The sequence below is a fragment of the Papaver somniferum genome, chromosome 10 (genome assembly GCF_003573695.1).
Source record: "Papaver somniferum cultivar HN1 chromosome 10, ASM357369v1, whole genome shotgun sequence".
Classification (NCBI taxonomy): domain Eukaryota; kingdom Viridiplantae; phylum Streptophyta; class Magnoliopsida; order Ranunculales; family Papaveraceae; genus Papaver; species Papaver somniferum.
The window spans coordinates 150,871,882-150,896,403 of NC_039367.1; the positions used below are offsets into that span (position 1 = coordinate 150,871,882).

Consider the following 24,522-nt stretch of genomic DNA (forward strand, 5'->3'; position numbering starts at 1 on the left):
GCGATTCTTGTGGTGAAAAGTTTCAGTGAAAAGAATATGAGGGAAAACTTGAACATATTCGATTGGGAACTGACTAAGGAAGACTTGGAAAGGATTGGTGAGATTCCACAGCGCAGATTAATAATTCAGGAATTTATGATATCATCTAATGGACCTTTCAAATCTCTAGAAGAGTTCTGGGATGAAAAAGCTGCTTGAAACTTCATGTTAGAACATGCTATGGTCATTGAATTGCCATTATTTGTTTCCGGACGTGTTTAACGTTGTATGTATGCAATCATTGACATCTTTTTAATATTTGGTTCCTTTTGTTTTGTTTCTTGCCTATCTATATAATTGATTTGGTGCTGCTCTCAGCATAATACCATTGGCGAATTATCCTTTTATTTATATTATACACTCGATAACCTTTTAATTGTTGAGAACACAATTGTTGCAGCATTGTTAATCGGTGCGCAATTATTATAGAACGCACCAAAATCTATAAATGACCGGGGATTTTCGAGTTTGTTCTATATGAATTTTAGTTGCCTCTCCCCAGTATATTTGCACCTCATTGTCAGCATTCTCATTCGACCATCAAAATTTTCTTATAGCGTAGCCATGTTATGTCGTTGTCAAATGGATCCCATTCAGGGCCGGATCAAAACTCAATCAATGACTCTACCGGAGATATTTCTGAATATAATCCTTGTGAGAGTACCAATAATTTGGTGGGGATTAATTCCAGCAGTCTGAGACCGACACATGTACGACACCTTTGTTACTCTGTTTTCATCTAACCTTGTTAAATGGTTATTGTTTGAAGAACCCAATAGGCCAATACTTCTCCTATGTCTGATTTAATAATAGGTTGGCTTGGTTTCCAACCATAAATAAACATTTATCCTTGTTACATAAAGTTTGATTTGGACTAAGGAAATGCTTAGAACTCATTTAAGAGATTTCTGTTGCAATTTTTAATTTGTTTGATCCAACGATCTTACCATCAGGCTAGTAGTAGGTGTTGGAAAACGATTAATAAAAATTTATTTTTAATGGTTTAATAAAAATAATAATTTATTATTTTCGTTTGTGAATGAAAAACTTATCAGTCCCACATCGTGTAGTTTCCACTTCTTAAATTGTTTTACTTCATTATATAAAGAAAGTCACTACTTCTGTAAAATCTATGGGAAAGGGGTTGCTCTATATTTTAGAGGGACCCCTAAGTGAAACTACTTTATAGCGTTTCTTAAGAGTTCGTGATTTTCCTTAACGGTTTTTTCGGAGTTGCCAAGCTCAAGTTGAGCATCTACTACATATGCTAGTAGTATGTGTAGTAGAGTGTTTTATCCTGGAGATATCCGTCCTGTGAGGGCTATAGCATCACTCTTGAGTGTAGCCGGGCGCTAATGTCTTAAGGGAAACGTGTTGAACAAGTGATTCACTCTGTTTTTTCCAAAGTTTTGCCTTGTTGCTGTTGTGGAGATATGAGAAGCTCGTTCGTTCCGTCAATCGATCAATTCCATTATAAAGGAGCTAAGTATCAATATGGGTCATTTGTCCCTTTTCCGTTTGTTTAACCCTTTTCCGAAACAGAAAATGGGTCATTTTTTCTGTTTGTTTAATCCTTTTCCGAAACAGAAAATGGGTCATTTTTCCAAATATTTTTAAAACGTGGTTCTAATGGACGAGTGAAAATAAGTATGGGTGAAATTGACACCAGAAAAATAGCAAGAATGAAACTGGATTCATCCTGGCTTAAACTTAAAAAAAGAGCGAGGATGAAAACACAAAATTGAAAATAGGTAGGATGAAACTGTTTACATCTTGGCTATTTTTATATTCTCGTCAATTTTAACAATATCAAATTTTACATGTCTTTTTCACCCCGAAATTGTTGATTTTGGTCTTTCTAACCAATTTTGTGTTTCCGAAAAGAATTTCTTTTTCTTGGCGACCGACCCAACCCAAGTATGAACTTAGCCCTACCCTAGGTTCAAGGTCCCTGCTTTTTTTCACAGTTCATGTAGACCGGAGTCTACGGTCTACCAAGTACCAACAGTAAAAAAAACTCTAACATTCATGATAATAATACTGTAAGACAAGGCTGCCACCTACGGTTACTAAAATCCACCCTTTAACCCTACGAACTACTACGATTACGATGTATTTGGTAACCCGTGTAAAATTTGGTAATTATTATCTCATTGTTACCGACAAGCAAATAGTAACATCCTTATCGTGTATACGGCTTCAACATGCACCACAATAAGCATGACGTACATTATCCACAAACATGTCTAAATAGTTATGCTAGTTATTACATACCAAATGCCTCTTTATAAGCAATATAAAGGGAACATTAAAACGCCACCAACAACAAAATCAGATCATAATCTCACCTCATTTGTACATGGAGAGTACTCTTCCCTATAATTTCCTTCTACTTCTTCCTCTACTTCTCCTTCCTGTATATTTTCTCATCACATTATTCAAAGGCAGAAATGACCGAAATAAACCCAATTTCCCACCTGGTCCTCCTAAGCTTCCAATCATTGTAAATTTACATCAACTTGCAAAACCTCCTAATCAAGCACTATCAAAAATATATGGTACCAACAATTGTAATATCCTCTGCTGAAGATGCCCAACAAATCTTGAAAACACATGATCTTGAGTTTTGTACCAGACCTCAACTTGCTGGACCAAAACGTCTTTCGTATAACTACAAAGATATGGCTTTTTTCCCATATGGAGAGTATTGGAGAGAAATTGGAAAAATATGTGTTCTTGAACTTTATAGTACAAAAAGGGTGCAATCTTTTAAGGCAGTCAGGGCAGAGGAAGTCGTCGTTTTGATCGAATCCAAATCATCTGATTCTTCAAATATCACTCTCGTTGATGTTTTAGAAAAGTTAACAAGTTTTGCGCACAAAACAATCTCCAGAGTTGCTTTTGGTTGCGCAAGTGGTCAAAGTAAGAACCAATTTGATGATGGAACAGTCACAGCAATTCTTAAGGAAGTCGTGGTTGTTTTGAGTGGTTTCTCGGCGACCGACTTCTTTCCTAATGTAGGTTGGATTGTTGATAGGATCATTGGAATGCACAGAAAAACTGAAAAATGTTGGATTAACTTCAACATTGAGGCTAAGATAGTCTCTAACATGTTTGGTTAGAATAAGGAAGCCTAGCATGTATTCCTAAAGATAATTAGGTTCCAACTAGTTCTAAGAAGAGGAAATACATGTAGTAAAGGACAAGATTAGGAAATTGATGTAATCCCAAGGAATTAGAAGTCATCTAGCTCTAAGAAAAGGAAATACATGTAATAAGGTAATAGGACTAGGAAAAGGAATTCATAGTTCTATATATATATGATCACCAAAGTTGTAGTTGATCATAAGAGCAAGATTAGAAATTGTGTTTAGTTTTGAGAGATTTTCTAAACATCAATAAAGAGAGTTGCCTTTATATAAGCTAAGTTTCATCTTGAAGTTGCCATTAATTGGTATCAGAGCTTGTTTCTGAGCCATGGAAACCGAAACCACCATTGTGGGTGCAAAACAGTTCACACCACCATCAATACAAGTTCCAATCCTCAACGCCACAAACTACACAGTATGGGCCATGAGAATAAAGGTACTGATGAAACAATTGATCCTGGTACATTGGACCCAGACAAAAACAATGTTGCCATTGGATTACTCTTTCAAGCAATACCAGAATGTCTTGTTCTACAAGTTGGTGAACAGGAAACTTCAAAGAAAATTTGGGATGCAATAAAGGCACGTAATCTCGGAGATGATCAAGTTAAAGAAGCCCGTCTGCAAACCTTAATGTCTGAATTTGAAAGAGTGAGGATGAAAGACACTGATACTATTGATAGCTTTGCAGGAAAGCTATCAGAGATAGCCTCAAAAGCTGCGTCACTTGGACAATCCATTGATGAAGATAAACTGGTAAAGAAGTTTCTCAATAGTTTACCAAGATCCAAGTATATTCATATCATAGCTTCTCTCGAACAAGTCTTAGATTTAAATAAGACTATCTATGAAGATATAATTGGAAGATTGAAAGCATATGAAGAGAGAATCCTTGATGAAGAAAACAATGGAGAAACTCAAGGAAAACTCTTGTACACAAACTCTTACCAACAAAACTCTGCGACAAGAGGAAGAGGTCGTGGAAGAGGTGGTTGAGTAAACAGAGGCCGAGGAAGGGGAGGAAGGTTTAACTCACAAGATCGAACAACAAGTCAGAATGATCAAAACCAAGGGAAAGAAAAGAAGGATAGATCAAACATTATTTGTTACAGATGTGATAAACCAGGACACTTCTCCTCTATATGCCCTGAAAGAATACAAAAGATGGAAGAAGAAAATAAGAATGAAACAAGGGAAGCAGATACAACTCTTTTCATGCACGAAGTTGTATTCTTAAACGAAGGGAAACTAATACCAAAGAACTACGAATCAAAGGATGGAGAAGAAGGAATCTGGTATTTAGATAATGGAGCCAACAATCACATGACTGGTAAGAGACACTACTTTTCTGAACTCAATGAGAAAATCAAAGGACAAGTGAAGTTTGGGGATGAATCTTCTGTAGAAATTGAAGGAAAATGATCAATTCTATTTCCGAGCAAGACCGAAGAACAAAAGCTTGTCACAAACATCTACTTTATCCCAAACTTACAAAGCAATATTCTAAGTTTAGGACAAGCTATAGAAGTTGGATTTGATGTTAGAATGCGACAAGATTATCTAACAGTTCATGACCCAAGTGGAAGACTTTTAGTTAGAGTCTCACGCTCACAGAATCGACTCTACAAGATAAGTCTCATGATTGGAAGGCCATTGTGTCTGAATATGAGACTGGAAGATCAGACATGGAAGTGGCACGCAAGGTTAGGACACATAAGTTTCAAAACCTTAAAAACTATGTCTTAGAACAAGATGGTTCGAGGGCTACCACAGATAAACGATGAATCAAGGATCTGTGAATCATGTTTAGTTGGGAAACAAACGCGTCAAGGTTTTCCAAAAGCAACAACATTCAGAGCCTCAAAGCCATTAGAGCTTCTTCATGCTGATTTATGTGGTCCTATTACACCACAACAAAACAGAGTGGTGGAGAGGAGAAACATGACTCTAATGGAGATGACAAGAAGTTATTTAAAGGCTATGTAGGTACCTAATTATCTATGGGGAGAATTTGTACTACACTCCACATACCTAATAAACAGGATACCTACGAAAGTTCTGAAAGACATGACTCCATATGGAAGTTTGCGAAAGAGAAAATCAAACATAGATCATTTAAGAGTGTTTGGTTGCAAAGCATACGCAAAAGTTGATTCTGCAACTCTTAAGAAACTGGATGATCGATCTCAGACTCTTGTGCATCTAGGAATTGAGCCTGGATCCAAAGCTTACAGATTATTCAATCCAACAACGAAAAGAGTAATAGTGAGTCGAGATGTGGTATTCGATGAAAAAGCAAACTGGAACTGGAAAGAAACTAATGATGGACCAAGTAGGGATCCAAGAATGTTTCACATGAGATGGGTTCAAGTAATTGATGAAGGCGAAGGACCCATAATCATCAATACCAATGGAAACAATGATGTTAATCAAGAAGAAGAAGAGAATAATGAAAACACTGAGAATAACGAAGAAGTAGAAGAAGAAGAATAAGAAGAATAAGAAGAAGAGGAGGAGGAGATCGATGAAATAACTCAACCCATTTCACTGCAAAAATCAACAAGACAGATACAAAAGCCACAATATCTGGAGGATTATTTTCTTCAAGCTGCAGAAGAATGTGAGATTATGCTACTTTCTGTTAATGATGAACCAAGGAATTTTCAGGAAGCAAAGGTCTCGACTAAATGGACACAAGCATGTAGAAGAGAAATTATTTCAATCAACAGAAACAAGACTTGATTTCTAGTTGATAAGCCAGATGGGATTCAGATTAAACATGAAGCTTATGCAAGGAGAATTCTGAAAGAAGCAGGACTTGAAACTTGTAATCCAACAAAGATACCAATGGAGTTTGGACTTAAAGTTTCAAAGGCACAAGAAGAAGCAGAGATTGATTCAACGTGTTATAGAAGAAATGTTGGGTGTCTTTGGTACTTGTTACACACAAGACCAGACTTGGCTTTCTCAGTGGGAGTAGCTAATCGTTATATGCAAAGTCCACGCAAGTATCATGGTGACATCATGAAGCAAATATTAAGATACCTAAAAAGAACAATCACGTATGGATTGAAGTATGGTCGAGGAGGATCAAAAGGAATTGTTGGGTATAGTGACAGCAGTCATAATATTGACCAAGATGATGGAAAATGTACAACTGGTCATATATTCTATCTAGGAGAAGCACCTATTACATGTTGTTCACAGAAGCAAGACACAGTAGCTCTGTCATCCTGTGAAGCTGAGTTCATGGCCGCAACAGAAGCATCTAAACAATCAATATGGCTTCAAGAATTGTTGGGTGAAATCAAAGGAAGAGAACCTGAAAAAGTTCTCATCAAGATTGATAATAAGTATGCAATTGCACTCACTAAAAATCCAGTGTTTCATAGGAAGACGAAACACATTCACAAAAGGTATCATTTCATACGAGAATGTATCGAGAAGGAGATCATCAACGTTGAACACATACCAGGAACTCAGCAGAAAGAAGATATACTAACAAAGGCACTAGCTCGGATCAAGTTTGAAGAAATGAGAAAACTGATTGGAGTACAAGACATGTCACAAGTGCAGTTGAAGCTTAAGGGGGAGAATGTTGGATTAACTTCAACATTGAGGCTAAGATAGTCTCTAACATGTTTGGTTAGAATAAGGAAAGCCTAGCATGTATTCCTAAAGGGAATTAGGTTCCAACTAGTTCTAAGAATAGGAAATACATGTGTAAAGGACAAGATTAGGAAATTGATGTAATCCTAGGGGAATTAGAAGTCATCTAGTTCTAAGAAAAGGAAAGACATGTAATAAGGTAATAGGACTAGGAAAAGGAATTCATAGTTCTATATATATATGATCACCAAAGTTGTGGTTGATCATAAGAGCAAGATTAGAGCTTGTGTTTAGTTTTGAGAGATTTTCTAAACATCAATAAAGAGAATTGTCATTATGTAAGCTAAGTTTCATCTTGAATTGCCATTAAAAAATGCTTCCATGATTTGGACAATTTTTTCAACAAATGATAGATGAACATGTCAACCCGGAGACACTGAAACTGGATCATGAAGACATCATATACGTTTTCTTAAACTAGAGAAGGATCAACAGAGTACGATTCATCTCACACACGACCATATCAAAGCAATTCTTATGGTAATTAATTCCATTTTTTTCTCTTTTTATTATTTGACACGGTGAGTGAAGTTTTTAGAAATCAACAAACTCTATTTAGGATTTTGAACCTCTGAAGTCTGACCACAAGTATGGCCATGATACTTAGCAGTCAGGTTTTTATCACCAAAAAATAATAATTAGTATTTTAGTACATATTTTTGATTCTTGCTTCTTAGTTTCTACATTTTAGCATAATCTTACGCCACACATATGATTTTCTGTGTAAACCTTATCAGAACGTATTTCTTGGTGGAGTAGACTCACCGGCTGTAGCAGTGAGTTGGGCAATGGCAGAACTGACTAAAAATCCAAAAGCATTGAAGAAAGTTCAAGAAGAGATTAGAAACTATGTGGGATCAAAAAGGAAGGTTGAAGAATCAGACCTTGATAATTTCAAATACTTAAAAATGGTATTTAAAGAAACTCTGAGGTTGCATCCACAAGCTCCATTGCTTCTAAGAGAAAGCATGGAACATAGAAAGATCAATGGATACGACATATACCCCAAAACAAGGGTTCTAATAAATGTGTGGGAAAATGGGAGGAGTCCACAATATTGGAAAAACCCAGAAGAATTTTTCCCAGAGAGATTCAAAGATAGCTCCATTGATTATCTTGGAAGCCAAAATTTTGAATACATACCTTTTGGGGGAGGTAGAAGGGGTTTCCCAGGAATGAATATGGCTGTCGTGTTAACAGAGCTTATCCTTGCTAATTTATTGTACGCTTTCGATTGGGAATTACCAAAAGGAATGAACAAGGAGGACATAAGCATGGAGGAATCATTATCAGGCCTTATTATTCATAAGAAAATTCCGCTTAAACTTGTACCCATCAAGTTTGTATGACTGGGAGAAATCTAAATAAGAGAATTTTGCATGAATGTTTTTTATATTTTGCCTCTCTTTTTTCACAACTCACTTAGTAAAACTCCACAGCGACAAGCAAAGAAAAAATAATAACACTTCTAGATAGGTTTAAGATTGTGTTAGTGTACACGGCCTCAACATGCACCACAATATCAATGGCGCTATCTACAAGGATGATGTATGGGGGTTACCGAATTCTACTGGCTCATAGCAGCCATGATTGTTTAGCCAAGCAAATTATTGGATTCTTTTTAGTTATTTTTTTCTTTGTTATACGATTAGCAGAAATGGACTTGTCATAATCAATGACGGACCTACAGCCCCCTTTAGCCCGGGTAGGCTTCCTAATCCACAAGCCAATTTTTTTTTTTTTTGCTCGACCAAAACTTCTAGCCCGGATCTTAAAAGGAAATTTTTTCTTTCCTGGATCCGTCCCTGGTCATAATTAACGTAATTGGTAGTCAAGGAAAAATTTAGCACTAGAGGTCAGGCGTTCATGTTCCCATGGCCCCCCCTACTCAGTAATTTCCACCCTGCATCAATGCTTAAGTCTTTGTGGTGTAAATGTTTGAATAGTTATGCTAGTTATTATCAAAAGACCACACAAGAAGATGTTAGTGGGAAAAAGATGGAAAGTTCACCGTAAAATCTTTTATGAGCATTTGGAGAACCCAAGTACCTTTTGATTCCCGAAAAACGAATTCTAACGTGCCGACTAAGGCTCCATTTTGACTATCGATAATCTTTACCGTAGAGGTCGTATTGCGGCAAATAGGTGTGTTATGTGTAAAAAGAGTATCGAATCTGTCAATCACTTACTCCTTCATTGCACCAAGGCAGGGACGGGCCTAGCAAGGGGCTAACCCCGGCTATAGCCCGTCCCATGTTTTGGTCAAACAAAAAATTTGTATGCAAAATTTGGGTGAATATGTGTCCAGCCCACCCAAAATCAGAGTTTGATAGTGTAGTTTCTAGCCCAAGTAGATTTTATCCCATAACAAGATAGATTTAAACAAGAATTCAGTTTAAAACATGACTCTTCTTCTTCTCACCTCACTTATTTTTCATTGTTTCTTATATAAACTACTATTTATTCTCTCTATTCATGTTTTTTTCTATGAATTTAGTTCATGTTGATATTTATTTGTCTAGTCTCTTATAGGAAAACCTCGACTTTCCCTAATTATGCGGTTTGTTTTAAGAAAAATTTTCGCAGCCTTCGGCCGCATTGGAAATGAATGATCTAGCCCTACCCAACAAAGATTTTTGGGTCCGTCCCTGACCAAGGCAACATTAATTTGGAATCACTTCATAAATGTCTTCGGGGCAAGTTGGGTGTTTAATGAACAAGTTACCCGTGCATTTCTCGAGATCGATATATGGAACTTTTCCACTGCAGGATTCTTTTTTTTTTTCGGATCCTGAAAGAGGGAGTATATTGAAGAAACAAGAATTATTACAATCAAGCTAAAAACTAGAAATTACATCGAGATACAACTTTCGATTGGAAGAGTAACATATAAAATGAGATGGCCCAAAAAAAGAAACTTATTTTGAGGCATACTCATCCATTATATTATATAAGGTGGGTTTATAAGGGGTGTCTAAAGGTAGTGTAATTACCTATATATCCCTAAATAATTTCAATTTGTCATAGTTCCCTTATCCTCAAAAACCTAAAATTAAAAATCAAAATAAACTTTAAACTTAAACATCTAGGACTCCAATTCAATAAAGAAATTAATCAAACAAAGGAAACACGAATCGAAGTGAGCGATGTTGGAATGCGAAATCAAAATCTCAATTGCTCTTAGATGTATTTTAGAGTGTATGCGTAACAAACCCACCTTTTTTTTGATTGATTTTATTTTGTTTGATCGGTAGAATATGATTTCAAAGATGAAATTAGGGTTTTCAGAAGATCAGTTCGGCTGATCTTGCGGTATCAATTTTGAGCCGAACTTAGTGTATGATTTAGAGAAACACTATGTTCGGCTAATGCGACTTCACAATATTTCCAGCCGAACATCAATTTTCCAGCCGAACCTCAATTTTCCAGCCGAACCTCAATTTTTCAAGCCGAACCTAGTGGATGATTCACTTTCTGAGTGAAGTTCGGCTCAAAAGTTATTAGCCGAACTGTTCATCTGGTCAGCAGATCTGGGTTTTAAAAATTCAATTTTTTGGCAGATTCAACTTATAAAAGGAAATTAAACCTCGATAGAAGTGTACCTCTGATTTGAATCACACATTTTGGTCACTTCTAATCACTAAAATCTCAAAAGTCAAAACCCAAGCTTTTTTTCTTCACTTCTTCTTCTTCCTCTCAAAAATCCCAACTCTCTCACATAAATTTGATTTTTCTACTAATTAACCACTAATAATTTAATGTTTAATCAATCCTTAAAATTCATAATTAATCAATTCTAATCATGATCATTTACACTAATTATATAAGGGTAGTTATGTCATTATCAAAAATGGTGGATGAGGGGTGATGTTGTTTTTTATTTAGTTACCCTATTTTGGCATTATCTATTATGCCTCAAAAAAATCTAATATGCCTCAAAATAGGTTTCCAAAAAAATCTCTTACACATTGTATGAATAAGAAGCCCATGAGACACAACCTCTTCAAAGCCTAAAAATTCATTAAATGAGAATGATTTTTTAGGGATCATGGTTTTTTTGAGGGGACCATGTTTTATTTGGCCACCTTCTTTATAGTTATATGGGGTGTCCTAAAGTGTTGAAATGACTAACCTATCCTTAACCTAATTTAATTTAAAACCAACCTAATAACCACCTTTATATATAACCACCACCTCCTCCCACCACCACCGCCCACCACCACCGATTACCACCACCACCACCTCCGATTATCACCACCACCAACCACCGATTACCACCACCACCTCCTCGCACCACCACCGCCCACCACCGTCGATTACCACCACCACCACCTCCGATTATCACCACCACCAACCACCGATTACCACCACCACCTCTTATTACCACCACCGCCAACCACCACCACCTCTATGCGCTTAATTTAAAACATTAACAAAGATATCCTCACAAACTCATTACTTGTCATTCGTTTTTGGTTGAATAAATGAGAAGTAATCATCAAAATGAGTTGAAAATGGAAGTTGCAGAGAGGTTTAATGGAGGTTTTTTTTATCAAAGAAAAGTTCGGTTACGTCGCAAAAAACAAGTCTCAGCCGAACTTTTAGTTCGGTTACGTCGCAAAAAGTTCGGTTTCGTCGCAAAAAGTTAGGTTATCACGAATTAATTTTTTCTTAACCGAACTCAGAGTTCGGTTGATTCACAAAAAATACTTTTAACCGAACTCCTTATATTTAAACAACACAAGTCCATAAGTTCGGTTCCTTCGCAAAATAAGGATATCACTGAACTTTAAGTTCGGTTGGTAGAGCAATTTGATATGTAACCGAACACACAAGATGTACCCAAATAAATTGTTAAGTTCAAAGTTCGGTTACCTACCATTTTATATTAGGTAACCGAATATAGCACTGTAACTTTGGTTTTTTTTTTATCGGTGAGTTCGGTTAGATACGCTTTTGGATAAAAGTTTGCGAACCAACCGAACTTCTTACACTTGGAATATTTTTTTTTAACGTAAAGTTCGGTTGGATAGTTGGTTGGTATGAACTTTGCGTACCAACCGAACTATGTACAATTGGTAAAATTTTATTTTCACGTAAAGTTCGGTTAGTTATTGTTTGCAAAGCAACCGATTTTCTAGACCCTAAAGTTCGGTTACATTGTGGGAAAACCGAAGATTATACTGTACTACCAAAACCTCCATTAACGAGCGAGTACAATAACCTGCGTGTTTGGAAAAGGTAACCGAACTACACTTTCAGGTGTGTTCAGTAACATGTTCTTGACATATGGTAACCGAACTGGCCCAAATCTACATAAAAAATTTCATTTTTTTTTGAAAGTTGGGAGCAATTAAACCAACATTATCTAAGTTTGAAGCATACCTGATAACCCAAATGCTCTTCCTCCGGTTGTGGTTGGTAAAATCCATCGTTTTCATCTTGAGATTGAGTTTGGGGAAGAATACAATCACCATCTAAGAAATAAATCATATTCAGATCATTGTGAAGATTAACAAATACTCTAGGAAAGAAAGGAGATGAAGATTCAGATGTTCTATCATCAACTGAATCATCACTTGAATACTCAAGATTACTGAACTCAAAAAAAAATTTATTTTCCATGTTTTTCTTCTTCATCTTGTCTAACTTTACTCTCTCAATAATTCTACTTCTTTAGCTTAATCATTTCACTTGATTTCACTAATCATTACCCAAAATTAATCAGAAGGGTAATTTAGGTATTAATATAAATATCTAGATAAGGGGTGACCTAGATTTACTTCTAAATGTCTTACTAAAAATAGAATCATGGTCCCCCAAAAAAACCATGATCCCCAAAAAATCGTTCTTAAATGATATGGGGGAGTTGCCTATATCCCAGATGAAACCCTAATTAATTAGACACCAATCTTTTCAAACCTTACTTCTCACCACGGTGGCGGTAAGGTTTACACCGCAGGTGTTGGTTACCGGTGAGGTTTTCACTGCAGGAAATTTCATGTGGAACATAATCCCTTACGCCATATGTTGGGACCATCTGGAAGGAATGAAATAATCGCATCTTTAAGGATAAAAGAGAGAAGATTTACGGCTTCAGATGTACATCATTTCCATGCAGGTCCTTCACACTGGTGCAATATTCCAGTAATCACGTATTGGAGTTTGGTACTAACCCCAAGTTATACCATGTTAAAGTCTACGGGCATCCAACTCAAAACCAATTGGAAATGAGTGGAGAGGCCTAAAGAATTATAAACCGCAGAATCAATCAATAGCAATGAGTGGAGAGGCCTAAAGAATTATAAACCGCAGAATCAATCAATAGCCTGATCTGATACCATGTTAAAGTCTACGGGCATCCAACTCAAAACCAATTAGCAATGCTTGGAGAGGCCCAAATAATTATAAACCGCAGAATTTTAGATTGCCCAGACAGTGTGGGACTAATATTCTCAACAAGGTCAACATCAAAATAAAACTCCTCTAATAATATCAAAAGGAATTTAGGTTTAAATTGGAAGCAGGAACAGCCAAATGAGGTGAAATGATAACCCGTATATTTAAGAACAAACTAACATCCTAACTCCTCCAGAAAAAATCAAAAATAACTCTCTTGACACGATGCCTTAAAGCTTAACAGAGAAACTTGGGTTGGGACAATTTTAAAATCATAAAAAATATCCTTAAAACCCCTAAAAAGACATTAACATTTATTAGATATACTTATATTAACAATAAATCCAATGCTCCAAATTCCATGGTTTGGCCAAGAAGATAGAATGTGTCCTGACTCGTTAAAAGAATCAATCACCACTACAAAATACAGCAGACCAAAATAAATTTAAAAGAAAATCAAATTACTGAAACTGAAATATTTGGATTGCCTAATCTAGAGAAATTAGGTCAAATGGACGAGTATCCAACAAACCTGGTCGCGATGAACGAGTAAGATGATGGTATGGGTGAAATGGATGGGTGTCAGCTAGTTATTTTTGTAACAGACAATCATATCCTGGTAAACACATTTGACAGACAACTAGATCCACGCCCCCGACATCATCTTCCTCTAATATCTTTCTCCATCACCAAAAACACAAACACCAACATCATTGACACTAAACATCACCATGTCCACCACCAAAAAATGCCATCGCCACCACCAAATAAACATCACCGCCAAAAACCCCCACTAAGAGAAGAATTGAAGAAGAAATAGAATAAGAACACTCACATACACACACAAAAAAATGCCGATTTCATATAAGTTTAAATTGGATGCACCTGGTTGCATCTTATGTTATTCTTTGATGTAGCCAACACTAATCTGAATGAAACTGGTTGCATCTTGTGCTATTTTTGGATGAATTTGAATTTATAGAAGATTAAACTGAATGAGCACCTCGTGTTACTCTTGGGTGAATCCAAATGTAACCAACTTCAAACTGAATGAAATTGGTTGCTTCGTGTGTTACTTTTGGGTGAATCAAGATTTATCCAACTTACAGACTGAATGAATATTGGGTTGCATCGTGTGTTACTCTTGGGTAAATCCTGATTTATCTAACTTCAAAACTAAATGAAACTGGCTTGCATTGTGTGTTACACTCGTGTGAATCCATATTTCTCCAACTTCAAACTGAATGAAACTGGGTTGCACAGTGTGTTACTCTTCGGTAAATTCGGATGTTGAGATCACAAATTCTATCGATAACACATAGATTAAATACATCGATACCATCTCAACTATATTGGGTTTTCGTTGATGTTGTTGTTGTCTCAAATCCATTCTCTCAAAAATCCTCGTCAGTTTCTCCTAATTTCAGTTACAGAGAAACCAAAATCAATTCAAAACCTCGGAAATTAAACTTACATATTTAAACATAAGATTGGAGAAGATTTTGATGACGAAGAACAACGTTGATTTTGATTTGATGATGGTTCTCAAAAACCCAACATGTTTTTCAGTCAGCTGATTCAGATAGGATTAGAAGAGGATAAAGAAAATTTATTGATGATGTGGTTGTATAGTGGCGGTAGATAGCAGTGGTGGTGATTAAACCTAATCTTTATTTATCATCATAAGAGGATAAAGAAAATCCATCGATGATGGAGAAACTGGTTTCAATGGAAGGTCTCTGTGCCTTACGAATTTTGTTGGATATTTTCTCCTTTTATGCAACTGATGTTGATCCGAAATGCGAGAACCAAAGAATAAGAAAAGAGAATCAATGATATCAGAAGACTAAGAACCTATGTATAGATCGAATCGAGTATTAGATAATTTTTCCTTAAGACGAAATTCGCCCCACTCCGGTGTTAATGGGTCTTACTTGCGAAACGTTTCCCAGGATACAACGATATTTCTTCCTAAAGTAGAAACACTCCAAACTCAAGGAAATGGCGAACCAAATTTAGTGTTTATCTCTCAATACTATGAAAACAATGAATGCAAGTGAAATCAGATTTTTGGTGTGTGCTTTTCTTATGTATCTAACGAGACATGAGTGGGGTTTATATTCTTGATTGGTGTCTACAGTTAAACCTCTATAATTTAATAGCCTTGGGACCACTAAATTTTATTAATTTAAAGAGATATTAAATTATCGATAAATTAATAACTTATTATTTTAAAGATAAATTAATAATATATTAATTTATAGAATATTTCCTATTAATAACGTCAATAAATTGATTTCGACTCATTAAATTTGAACGATTTGGAATTTGAAGTGAATACATAAAATTAGATATTCATTCATTGGAATATAATTTGTTGCAATATAATAATGCAACTCCGGCTCTTATGAGTGCATTACGAAGTATTAGGAATGAAATACCATTAGATTTGAACTTCAAAGAAAAACAGAATCTATTGACTCGTAGTTTCCTAAAGTTTGATACGTACAAAAAACTTTTCAATTTTCTTATCATTAACTATTAATTTATATAATATCCGGGGCCTATAAATACTTAAGGGAGATTTTTGAAACGTATTAAATTATTATATTGTCGAAATTATTATTTTAGCACTATCAGCCCAAGAAGGGACTAAGAAATTTTATTATTTTAGCGAGATTATTATTTTAGCAAGTATTAGTTTACAGAGGTTCTACTGTATTAGGAAATATACTATATTTGAGTTATGTTTATTCTAGGGAAGTTTGAATACGTGCAGTTCACGTATTGTGTCTTGATGACCAAGACTTGAATGTATAAATATCCTGTTTAATGAATGAGAAAATAAGATTTGTCGAGAACTTGACATGGTCTCCAGAGCCTAGTTAAAATCCTAACCCTAAAATTTTCAAGTTCTCTTTAAGCGACGGGAGAAGGAGATGGAACAAACTCATTAGGTGGAACGAAGGGAAAAGACATAGTGTATGATTCGCCGAAGAAAAATCCGGTGTATCATCTTGGATCAAGTGATGGTCCTGGTATTCTAATTACTCGGATTGTTTTGAAAGGAACCAATTATGATGAATGGGCTAGAGCCATTTGAAGATCTTTGATTGCTAAGAGGAAGTTTGGTTTTGTTGACGGTACCATTGAACAACCTGAAGACCCTGACCAGCTGGAGGAATGGATTGTTGTCCATTCAATGGTGAATTCCTGGATTGATAACACGCTGGATTCTTCAATCAGATCAACGTTAGGAGATTATGACGATGTGACTCTTACATGGACACACTTAAAGAAGAGATTTTGTATTGTCAGCGGCACAAGAATCTGTCAACTGAATCTTCTTTGAGTGTAAACAATGGAAGTCTGAGAGTGTTGTTGTCTATTATGGAAGATTAAACAAATTCTGGGATGAGCTGGTGACATATATGAAAATACCACAATGCAAGTGTGGTCTTTGTACCTGTAATATTGCAACTCAGGTAACTAGCTTGCTTGAATAAGATTATCTCCATTATTTTTTGATTGGCCTGGATGGTATGTATATCTCACTGCATGAACAATTGCTAGCACGAGATCCTTTACCAACTATCGATGTTGCGTACCAAACTATGGTGAACTCTGAAAGATTAAGAATGAGAGATGGTCTTCTATCTAAAGAAGTGCAGGAGAATGTGATGGCGTTTAAAGTGCAACCTGATCAGACAGCAACCAAAAGCACTTATGATGCTGCGAAGTTTTGTAATCACTGTAATAGAGTTGGACAATCTGAAGATGGGTGTTTTCAAATCATTGGCTACATACTCTTAATGGTGGGTTGAAAGATCTCGTGGTGGTAGAGGATCTGGTAGAGGCGGCAGAGCTGGTGGCAGAGGCCGAGGTAATTATGTGCCTGGCATAGGTGGCATAGGATATGGAAACACCAATACGGTACGGGAAAATAATCTAAATGTACCAGCAGCACAAAAAACAGTGGTACTACATCTGCAGATGGATCTGGATTGGTTGGCGTACAACGACTCATCTTTAACAAGTGCCTGACTATTTGAGTTCAAACAAATCAAAACTACAATTGCAAGGTAAATATAATCGTACTTCCTGGATTGTGGATACAGGGGCTACGAATCATGCCACATGTAACATTGATGACATGATAGAAGTAAAAGAAATTACGGCATGCTCATTAGGCTAGCCAGATGGAAAGTATGCGAAATCTGATAAAATAGGAATTGTGATTCTTCCTGGTGGTTTGAAGCTTAACAATGTTCTTTATATATGTCAAATAACATGTAACTTGATCTCAGTCACACAGATGATCGATGAGTTAGCTTGTGTTGTGCAATGTACTAACAGTTTATGTCTTATACATGACCAGTTGACGAGGAAGGTGATTGGAGTTGATGAGAGATAAGGTGGACTATATCTGTTTCGTGGTGTACCTTCAGTTAAAGTGCTTGTAGTTTGTGGAGATTCGTACAAGCTATGGCATCAAATAATGGTACATCCGGTAAAAGAAAGTATTACAAAAGATACCAGCTGTGAGTAGGTTAGTTTGGAAGAATAATAATGCTTGTGATATTTTTCCACGAGCAAACCATCGTCGAATTAGTTTTCCTAATAGTCAGAGTAAAGCTAGCTGCATATTTGAGTTAGTTCATTTGGATTTTTGGGGGCCTTACAAGACACCTTCGTCTTGTGGAGCTCATTATTTTTTAACAACAGTGATGATTTTTCAAGAGGTGTGTGGATTTATTTGATCAAGAATAAAACTGAAGTTGAATTGGTATTTCTTAACTTTATTGCTCTTATTAAACGTCAGTTTAACAAGGAAATCAAAAATGTTAGAAGTGACAATGGAACAAAATTTAATGCTTTGCGTGGATATTTTAAGACTAATGGAATAATATTTGAGACGTCTTGTGTTGGTACACCGCAACAAAATGGGAGAGTTGAGAGAAAACATCAGCATATAACGAATGTTGCAAGAGCTTTGAGATTTCAAGATAATTTACCAATACAATTCTGGGGGGAGTGTGCAGACTGTAGCATACTTGATCAATCGAACACCAACACCTATACTTAATAACAAGACTCCATATGAAATCATGTTTGGAAAGTTACCTCCATATGATCAGTTGAAAGTGTTTGGATGTTTGTGTTATGTGCATAATCATAATAGTAAAGGAGATAAGTTTGCAAGCCGAGGAAGAAGGTGTGTATTTCTTAGTTATCCATGTGGAAAGTGTATGACTTAAACACAAAACAATTTTGGGTATCAAGAGATGTAGATTTTTATGAACACTAGTTTCCATATATGACAATCAATGTTGAACAGTCAACTAATATTGTTCCATCAAGTATGGAAACGTGTTGGAGTGATGATGAGGATAGAGAAGAAGTACAGTTTCCTAGAAAAGTTATTGAAACTCAGCAGCCTGAGATGCAGCAACAACAAAGAAGCGATGAAACACAGCTTGGTATTGAATGTGCAATAAAATATTTGCAATGAAATGTTCAAGAACATCATGAGGAGACTGAACAGGATGCCTCATCCAATGAAACTCCGGCTAAAGTTATGGTAGATAATAACAACATTGAGATGGGTAAAAGAAAACGTCAGAAAATTCCTTCTAACTGACTCAAGGGCTTTGTTACGCATATAGTACATGAGAATAGTCCACCTTCCACTCAACCTGCACAATCATCAGCCTCAGATACGCCTTATCCTTTGACATATCATGTTAGTTGTACGTGATCATTTTTATGATTGCATAGAAAGTATCTTGCAGCTATAACGGCTGGAAATGAGCCCAAGAGCTTCAAAGAAGCTATGAAGCATCCAGGTTGGCAAAAATCCATGAATGAATAAATAAGAGCTCGTTAGGAAAAAGGAACATGGGAATTGGAAGAATTACCACCTGGTAAGAAGGCATTAGGAAGTAAATGGATTTATACAGAGAAGCGTGATGAAAATGGGAATTTAATACGTCTAAAAGCAAGATTGGTGATATTTGGGAATCATCAAGTTGAAGGACTGGATTATAATGAAACATTTGTGCCAGTGGCAAAGATGACAACAGTTCGTACTTTCTAGCTGTTTTGCAGCAGTTAAGAATTTGGAAGTGCATCAAATGTATGTCCATAATGCATTTTTTCATGGAGATTTGGAGGAGGAAGTGTATATGAAGATACCTCCAGGATTTGCCAAAGGAAATTCCAATATGGTTTGTAGAATGAACAAATCATTTATGGTCTAAGACAGGCGCCTAGGTGTTGGTTTGCAAAGTTATCAACAACCTTGAAGAATTATGGTTTTAAACAATCGTATTCAGGTTATTCTCTTTTTACTATGACGAAAGGAAAAATACAACTTAATGTCTTAGTTTATGTGGATGATCTGATTATGGCAAGCAATGATCTTGTTGGACTTCATAATTTTAAAACTTACTTGGGACAATGTTTCAAGATGAAGGATTTGGGGGAAATGAAATTTCTTATGATTGGTGTGGCTCATAGCAAACAAGGTTTCTACATATGCCAGAGGAAATATGCATCAGATATTATAATGGAGACAGTATAATTGGGTGCAAAACCTGCAGAGTTTTCAATGGAGACGAATCATCAACTGGCGTTGGCAAAGGGAAAAATCCTTGAGGATGTGGAAAAGTATAGAAGATTGGTTGGTCGTTTGATTTATCTGTCAGCTACAAGACCATATCTGACTTACTCAGTGCACATTTTACACAGTTTATGCAACAACCAAGAATGGAGCATTGGGAAGCAGCACTTCGTGTGGTTAGATATTTGAAGAAGAGTCCAGGACAAGGAATTTTACTGCGTTCTGATAGTGGTCTTAGTTTAAAAGGATGGTGTGATTCAGATTGGGCGAGCTGTCCATTGACTAGACCTTCATTAACAGGATGGTTTGTTCTTCTTGGTTTTCTCATGTTTCTTGGAAGATTAAAAAGCAGCACACAGTTTCGCGTTCCTCAGCAGAAGCTGAATACAGATCTATGTCATGTGTCGTGCTGTGTTGTGCCAACGATTTAAACGTGTTGTGCCGTGTTGTGCTTTACTAGTCAAAACTAGGCACAACACACAAATAAACGTGTTGTGCTGTGCCGTGCTGGCACACGTGCTATAAAGAATTTGAAATCAGTTAATCTATACATTAAGTCGGACATTATCACGAGAATTTAAATAGACAACATATCATTTGAAATTATTTCAAGTAAAATTAACAAGTTTACTCAATAAAAAGAAATCGCTCATCAAATATAAAATTGGATCATTGTTATGTAAATTAATGTTCTAGTCAAATATAGGTAACGACATTATAACAACAATATTGAAATATATTTTCCAAATATTAAGGTATTATATGTGTTGTTATAAAAATAAGTCAGCATAAAATGTCAAAAATTAGCTTGAATAGTGACTCTTTTGTGAAATATACACAAAATGTGATGTACTATGCCTTGTTATATGGTGTACATGTGCATGCTATGACGTCCTTTCTTAACGTGTTGTGCTGGGCTGGGCCACGTGCTTATCCGTGTCGCGTGCTGTGTTGTGCTATTGTGCCGATTAGGCTAACCCAGCACAACCCACGAAACTAATGTGTTGAGCCGTACTGGGCTAAATCACGTGTTGGGATGGGTTGGGCTCAGATTTTAGCGTGTTGTGCTCGTGCTGGCACAGCCCAATTTACACCTCTACCTCTAGGTATGTCCGTATAGGCCATCCATTCCCTTTACTTGTATGTAGGACTCGATCGTTTTGTTTTTCCGGAAATCCTATATGTACAGAAAGGCAAAAACTACGCTGAAATGGGTCATGAACCCTAAGCTGGTTACCCTAAATATAGCAAACTGTCTACTTTGATGAGAAATGCTACCATAATTGCCGTAAAGGAGGACATAGCAAACTTTACCGTGGGGCTCAAAACACACTAGATATAGGATCCCATACACTAGACCTTAACATCTTGCAATTTAAACACTAGATCCCCTCTTTGAAACGCAGACTCAAACTTTACCGTGGCCTAGGCAAGAAGAATTACTCATGCATGGTATTTGCACGTCAATATAGTGCATTCGCCTTTCCCATTTTTTTCATTTGTTCTAACAACACTTGTTTTTGCCGAGAAACGTACCAATAGTTCTAGACATTTGGATAGATGTAAAGCAGTTGTAAACACACCTTTTTGAGGTGGTACAAGAAAAAACAATGATGGACAACTTGTGCAAAATGTATCATTAAACAAGTCCTTAGTTAATCAGCAGTACTAGGTAGACAACAAAAGAATAATCGGAATAACTATCTAGTCTCTTTTCTCATTGACAATAAGGGTTCCAATGACTACCGTGGCCTCCAAAATAAAATTCTGGTTCTTTAATGTACTGAACATAGTTGTAAGCACTGTAACAATAAGGTTCATCCATATACTCCATAACCCATTCAGGGTACTTTGCTGTTAAAGAATAATCGATGATTCGGACATGATGAATGTAAGCTGCACCAGTATACATGTCCCTTGCATCACCTCCACTCCCCATTCCTGTTTATGTGTGCTTCACTCCTTCTTTACCTATGGTTTCGGAATACACTTCACCGCCAAACTGAACCACTTTAGCACTTCCTTTCAATAACACGAATAGTTCAGCTGGCCAATATCCTACTTCTTTATGGTTTAACAGTAACCACCAATTGCTTGTGTTTACATCCTGAAACCACCCAAAAAATGACCAAAATGACTATTTGTTACACTATAAAATTACATTGTTTTAGAACAGAATGACCAAATTGCTATTTCTCACGTGAAAAAGCACGTAGTCTTACCATAAAGATAAAAACTGCTATTTCGTATTGAGGGCCAAATTCGCTGGAAACTGGTTCAATTGGAGAACCTAGAGCAACTTCATGGTTTGTTTGTACAAACCCAGTACATGTAAGATCAAAGCAACCCGTCGTATGTGATCCATCAGCCTGTTGTGAAATAAATTCAGAAAGAAATTGCTTGGTACGCAACTTTTGAAAAGATGAAGAAGCTGAACAGTAAGGTGTTGTGTTGTGGAATAGATGCTTACAGTCCAATATACGAAGAATCGTGTTTTTGTATCGCCATACAGAGTGGGATTTACCTGAAAAGTTTCATGAAATCTAGATTTAAGGATAGTCGGAAAATATTTACCTGACAAGTAATTATAGTGGTGAATATGGAACTTAGAATTATACGCATGCATGTAAGCTTACCATCCATCCAGCTTCGACACTCTCCATTCCCTCGCGAGAACCAGAAACAAGCCATATTTGAGCTGTCGAATACTCATTTGACTTTTCAATATATGGATTCCAAACATTGATCTCTCCTTTAGCTCCTATATAACTGTATCCTTCAGTTATTAGCATTGCAGTCTGCAAATGGATAATAGCTCTTAGTCAATATAAAATAAACCGTGCAGGGCAGTTCAAGTCTTATAAGGGAGCTTACCGAGCGATTGATGTAAAGGCTATTCGACGTTCCATTGAGAAAATTTGACGTTCCATTTTTGTCGAGAAAGTTAAATGTATGTGTCTTGTTAGTTTCTTGGGTTACTGTAGTCCTATTTGGATTAACAATGTATGGATTTTTTCTTCCGAAATTCTCAGGAGAGGTAGCATTAAGTAGTTCTTGTCTTAGGATTCTACGAATAGGTATTGTACCCATCGGACAACTTCCACTTCTCCACCAACTTTGGGACATGGCTTGCATCGATGACCCGTTTTTGCTCATAGTTGTTGGGTAAAAGCTTGGTTTCTTCTGTATCAATATGTACATAATAAGTTACAACAGAAAAAGAAGACAATATACTGTGATCTTCACAGAACAATAAAAGAAAAATGTTTGTTTTTTTACCTGAAGGGTGTGATTCTTCAAAGAAGGATGATCAAAAGCAGTTTGTTTATAGATATCGACGCAGTCAATAACATCACCATATTCAGTCTGGATGGTTTTAAGTGAGAGTTTATTAAGAAGTTTTAACTTTTCGTCAACCTTAGAATGTGTTTGTTTTGATGGTAACTTTTCACCTAGTACTGCTCCAAAGCTTGAAACAGTAATTCCTAACAACAATAATGTAACTACCAAAATAAAAGCATACACTTCCATTTTCATCTGAAATGTACTATAACTATGGCTTCTGATATTTGTAACTAAGGGATGCCAAACTTATTTAAATAGCGAAAATGTGAAGTTGAATCATGTAACTTAATTGTCTCTTTTAGTTGAAGCATTTTGTTTTGATGAACAATCTTGAGATTTCTTTTGTGTGTGTATATTTAGTTGTGCCCCAGGGACTAGACGAGGAACAAAGTAGTTATTGGTTCAATAGGATTTGAACTGTTGAAGCTCTGATAAGGGATTTCATTGTCATATTTGGTAGAGCCAAATGGCATATTTTTTTTCCAACTATTTTCGATTCTGTTTGATGCTGAGTCTAATAAGAAAAGGATTAATATAGATGTTGTCATGTTTGTTAGATTATAAATGTAATAAAACTACTATAAAAATTTCTATGTACTAAAAATGGTCTGGTTTAGCATGCGAGAAACGCCAGAGTGAGACGTTGCTCAGGTAACTTTCTAGGACTACAGCTGATAACTGGAACTGGAATTTGAATCAGAATTGATGAAAAAGACGGATGATTGTTGGATCTGGTTAGCCGTTGGATCTTTCAAAAGCATTCAAAATCTTAAAATTATTAATTTTCTCATCCTCATCATTTACGCTTGAATTGAATTTATTTTTTGAGTAAACTTTTTTATTTCTTTGTTATAACATTCTGATTGAAAATAAAATGCAATAAACAAATGGTTAACGAGAATATGACTAGTGAATCAAGCATGTTCGACCTTACATAATTCAATAGATTTATGCAGGAACAGGTAAAATCATATATAAGCAGGCATTTTTAGAAGAAACAAATGCAACAGACCTAGTTTTGGATTAGAAGCTAGACACTGTGGGCACGGCAGATGTCCGAGCTACAAATCTCCTCATACCCTAGCCTCTTAATGATGCCATTGCTGGTGGAAAAAGTGACATCCCAGCAACTCTTGTGTTACAAATGGTGCACTTTAAGATCTAACGGAACCTCAGAGTTAAACAAGAGTGGAAGTAGGCATGGAATATGCGGATAACTACACTTATCATCCATTCATAAGAAGATGGCAAAATCCTTGCTAGCAATAGTTACTGCATCCTTGGTACTAGTGTGTCAGG

General features: G+C 36.2%; 3 protein-coding genes across 3 annotated transcripts in view; all 3 read left to right on the forward strand.

Moving 5' to 3' along the window:
• LOC113317426 (NADPH-dependent codeinone reductase 1-4-like) overlaps positions 1 to 390 on the forward strand; it is a 1,800-nt gene extending 1,410 nt beyond the window's left edge. Inside the window, exon 5 of the mRNA XM_026565548.1 lies at positions 1 to 390. This exon is cut by the window's left edge and continues 1 nt beyond it. Coding sequence (XP_026421333.1) covers positions 1 to 198 — 198 coding nt within the window. The 3' untranslated portion in view covers positions 199 to 390.
• A 2,204-nt stretch (positions 391 to 2,594) lies between these two features.
• Positions 2,595 to 3,161, forward strand: LOC113316528 (cytochrome P450 71B36-like). The gene has a single exon (XM_026564690.1). The coding sequence runs from the start codon at positions 2,595 to 2,597 to the stop codon at positions 3,159 to 3,161; it is 567 nt and encodes a 188-aa protein (XP_026420475.1).
• A 4,113-nt stretch (positions 3,162 to 7,274) lies between these two features.
• On the forward strand, positions 7,275 to 8,206 carry LOC113316529 (cytochrome P450 71B20-like). Its single transcript, XM_026564691.1, has 2 exons — positions 7,275 to 7,337; positions 7,595 to 8,206. The coding sequence occupies exons 1-2, from the start codon at positions 7,335 to 7,337 to the stop codon at positions 8,204 to 8,206; spliced, it is 615 nt and encodes a 204-aa protein (XP_026420476.1). The 5' UTR covers positions 7,275 to 7,334.
• Positions 8,207 to 24,522: the final 16,316 nt, after the last annotated feature.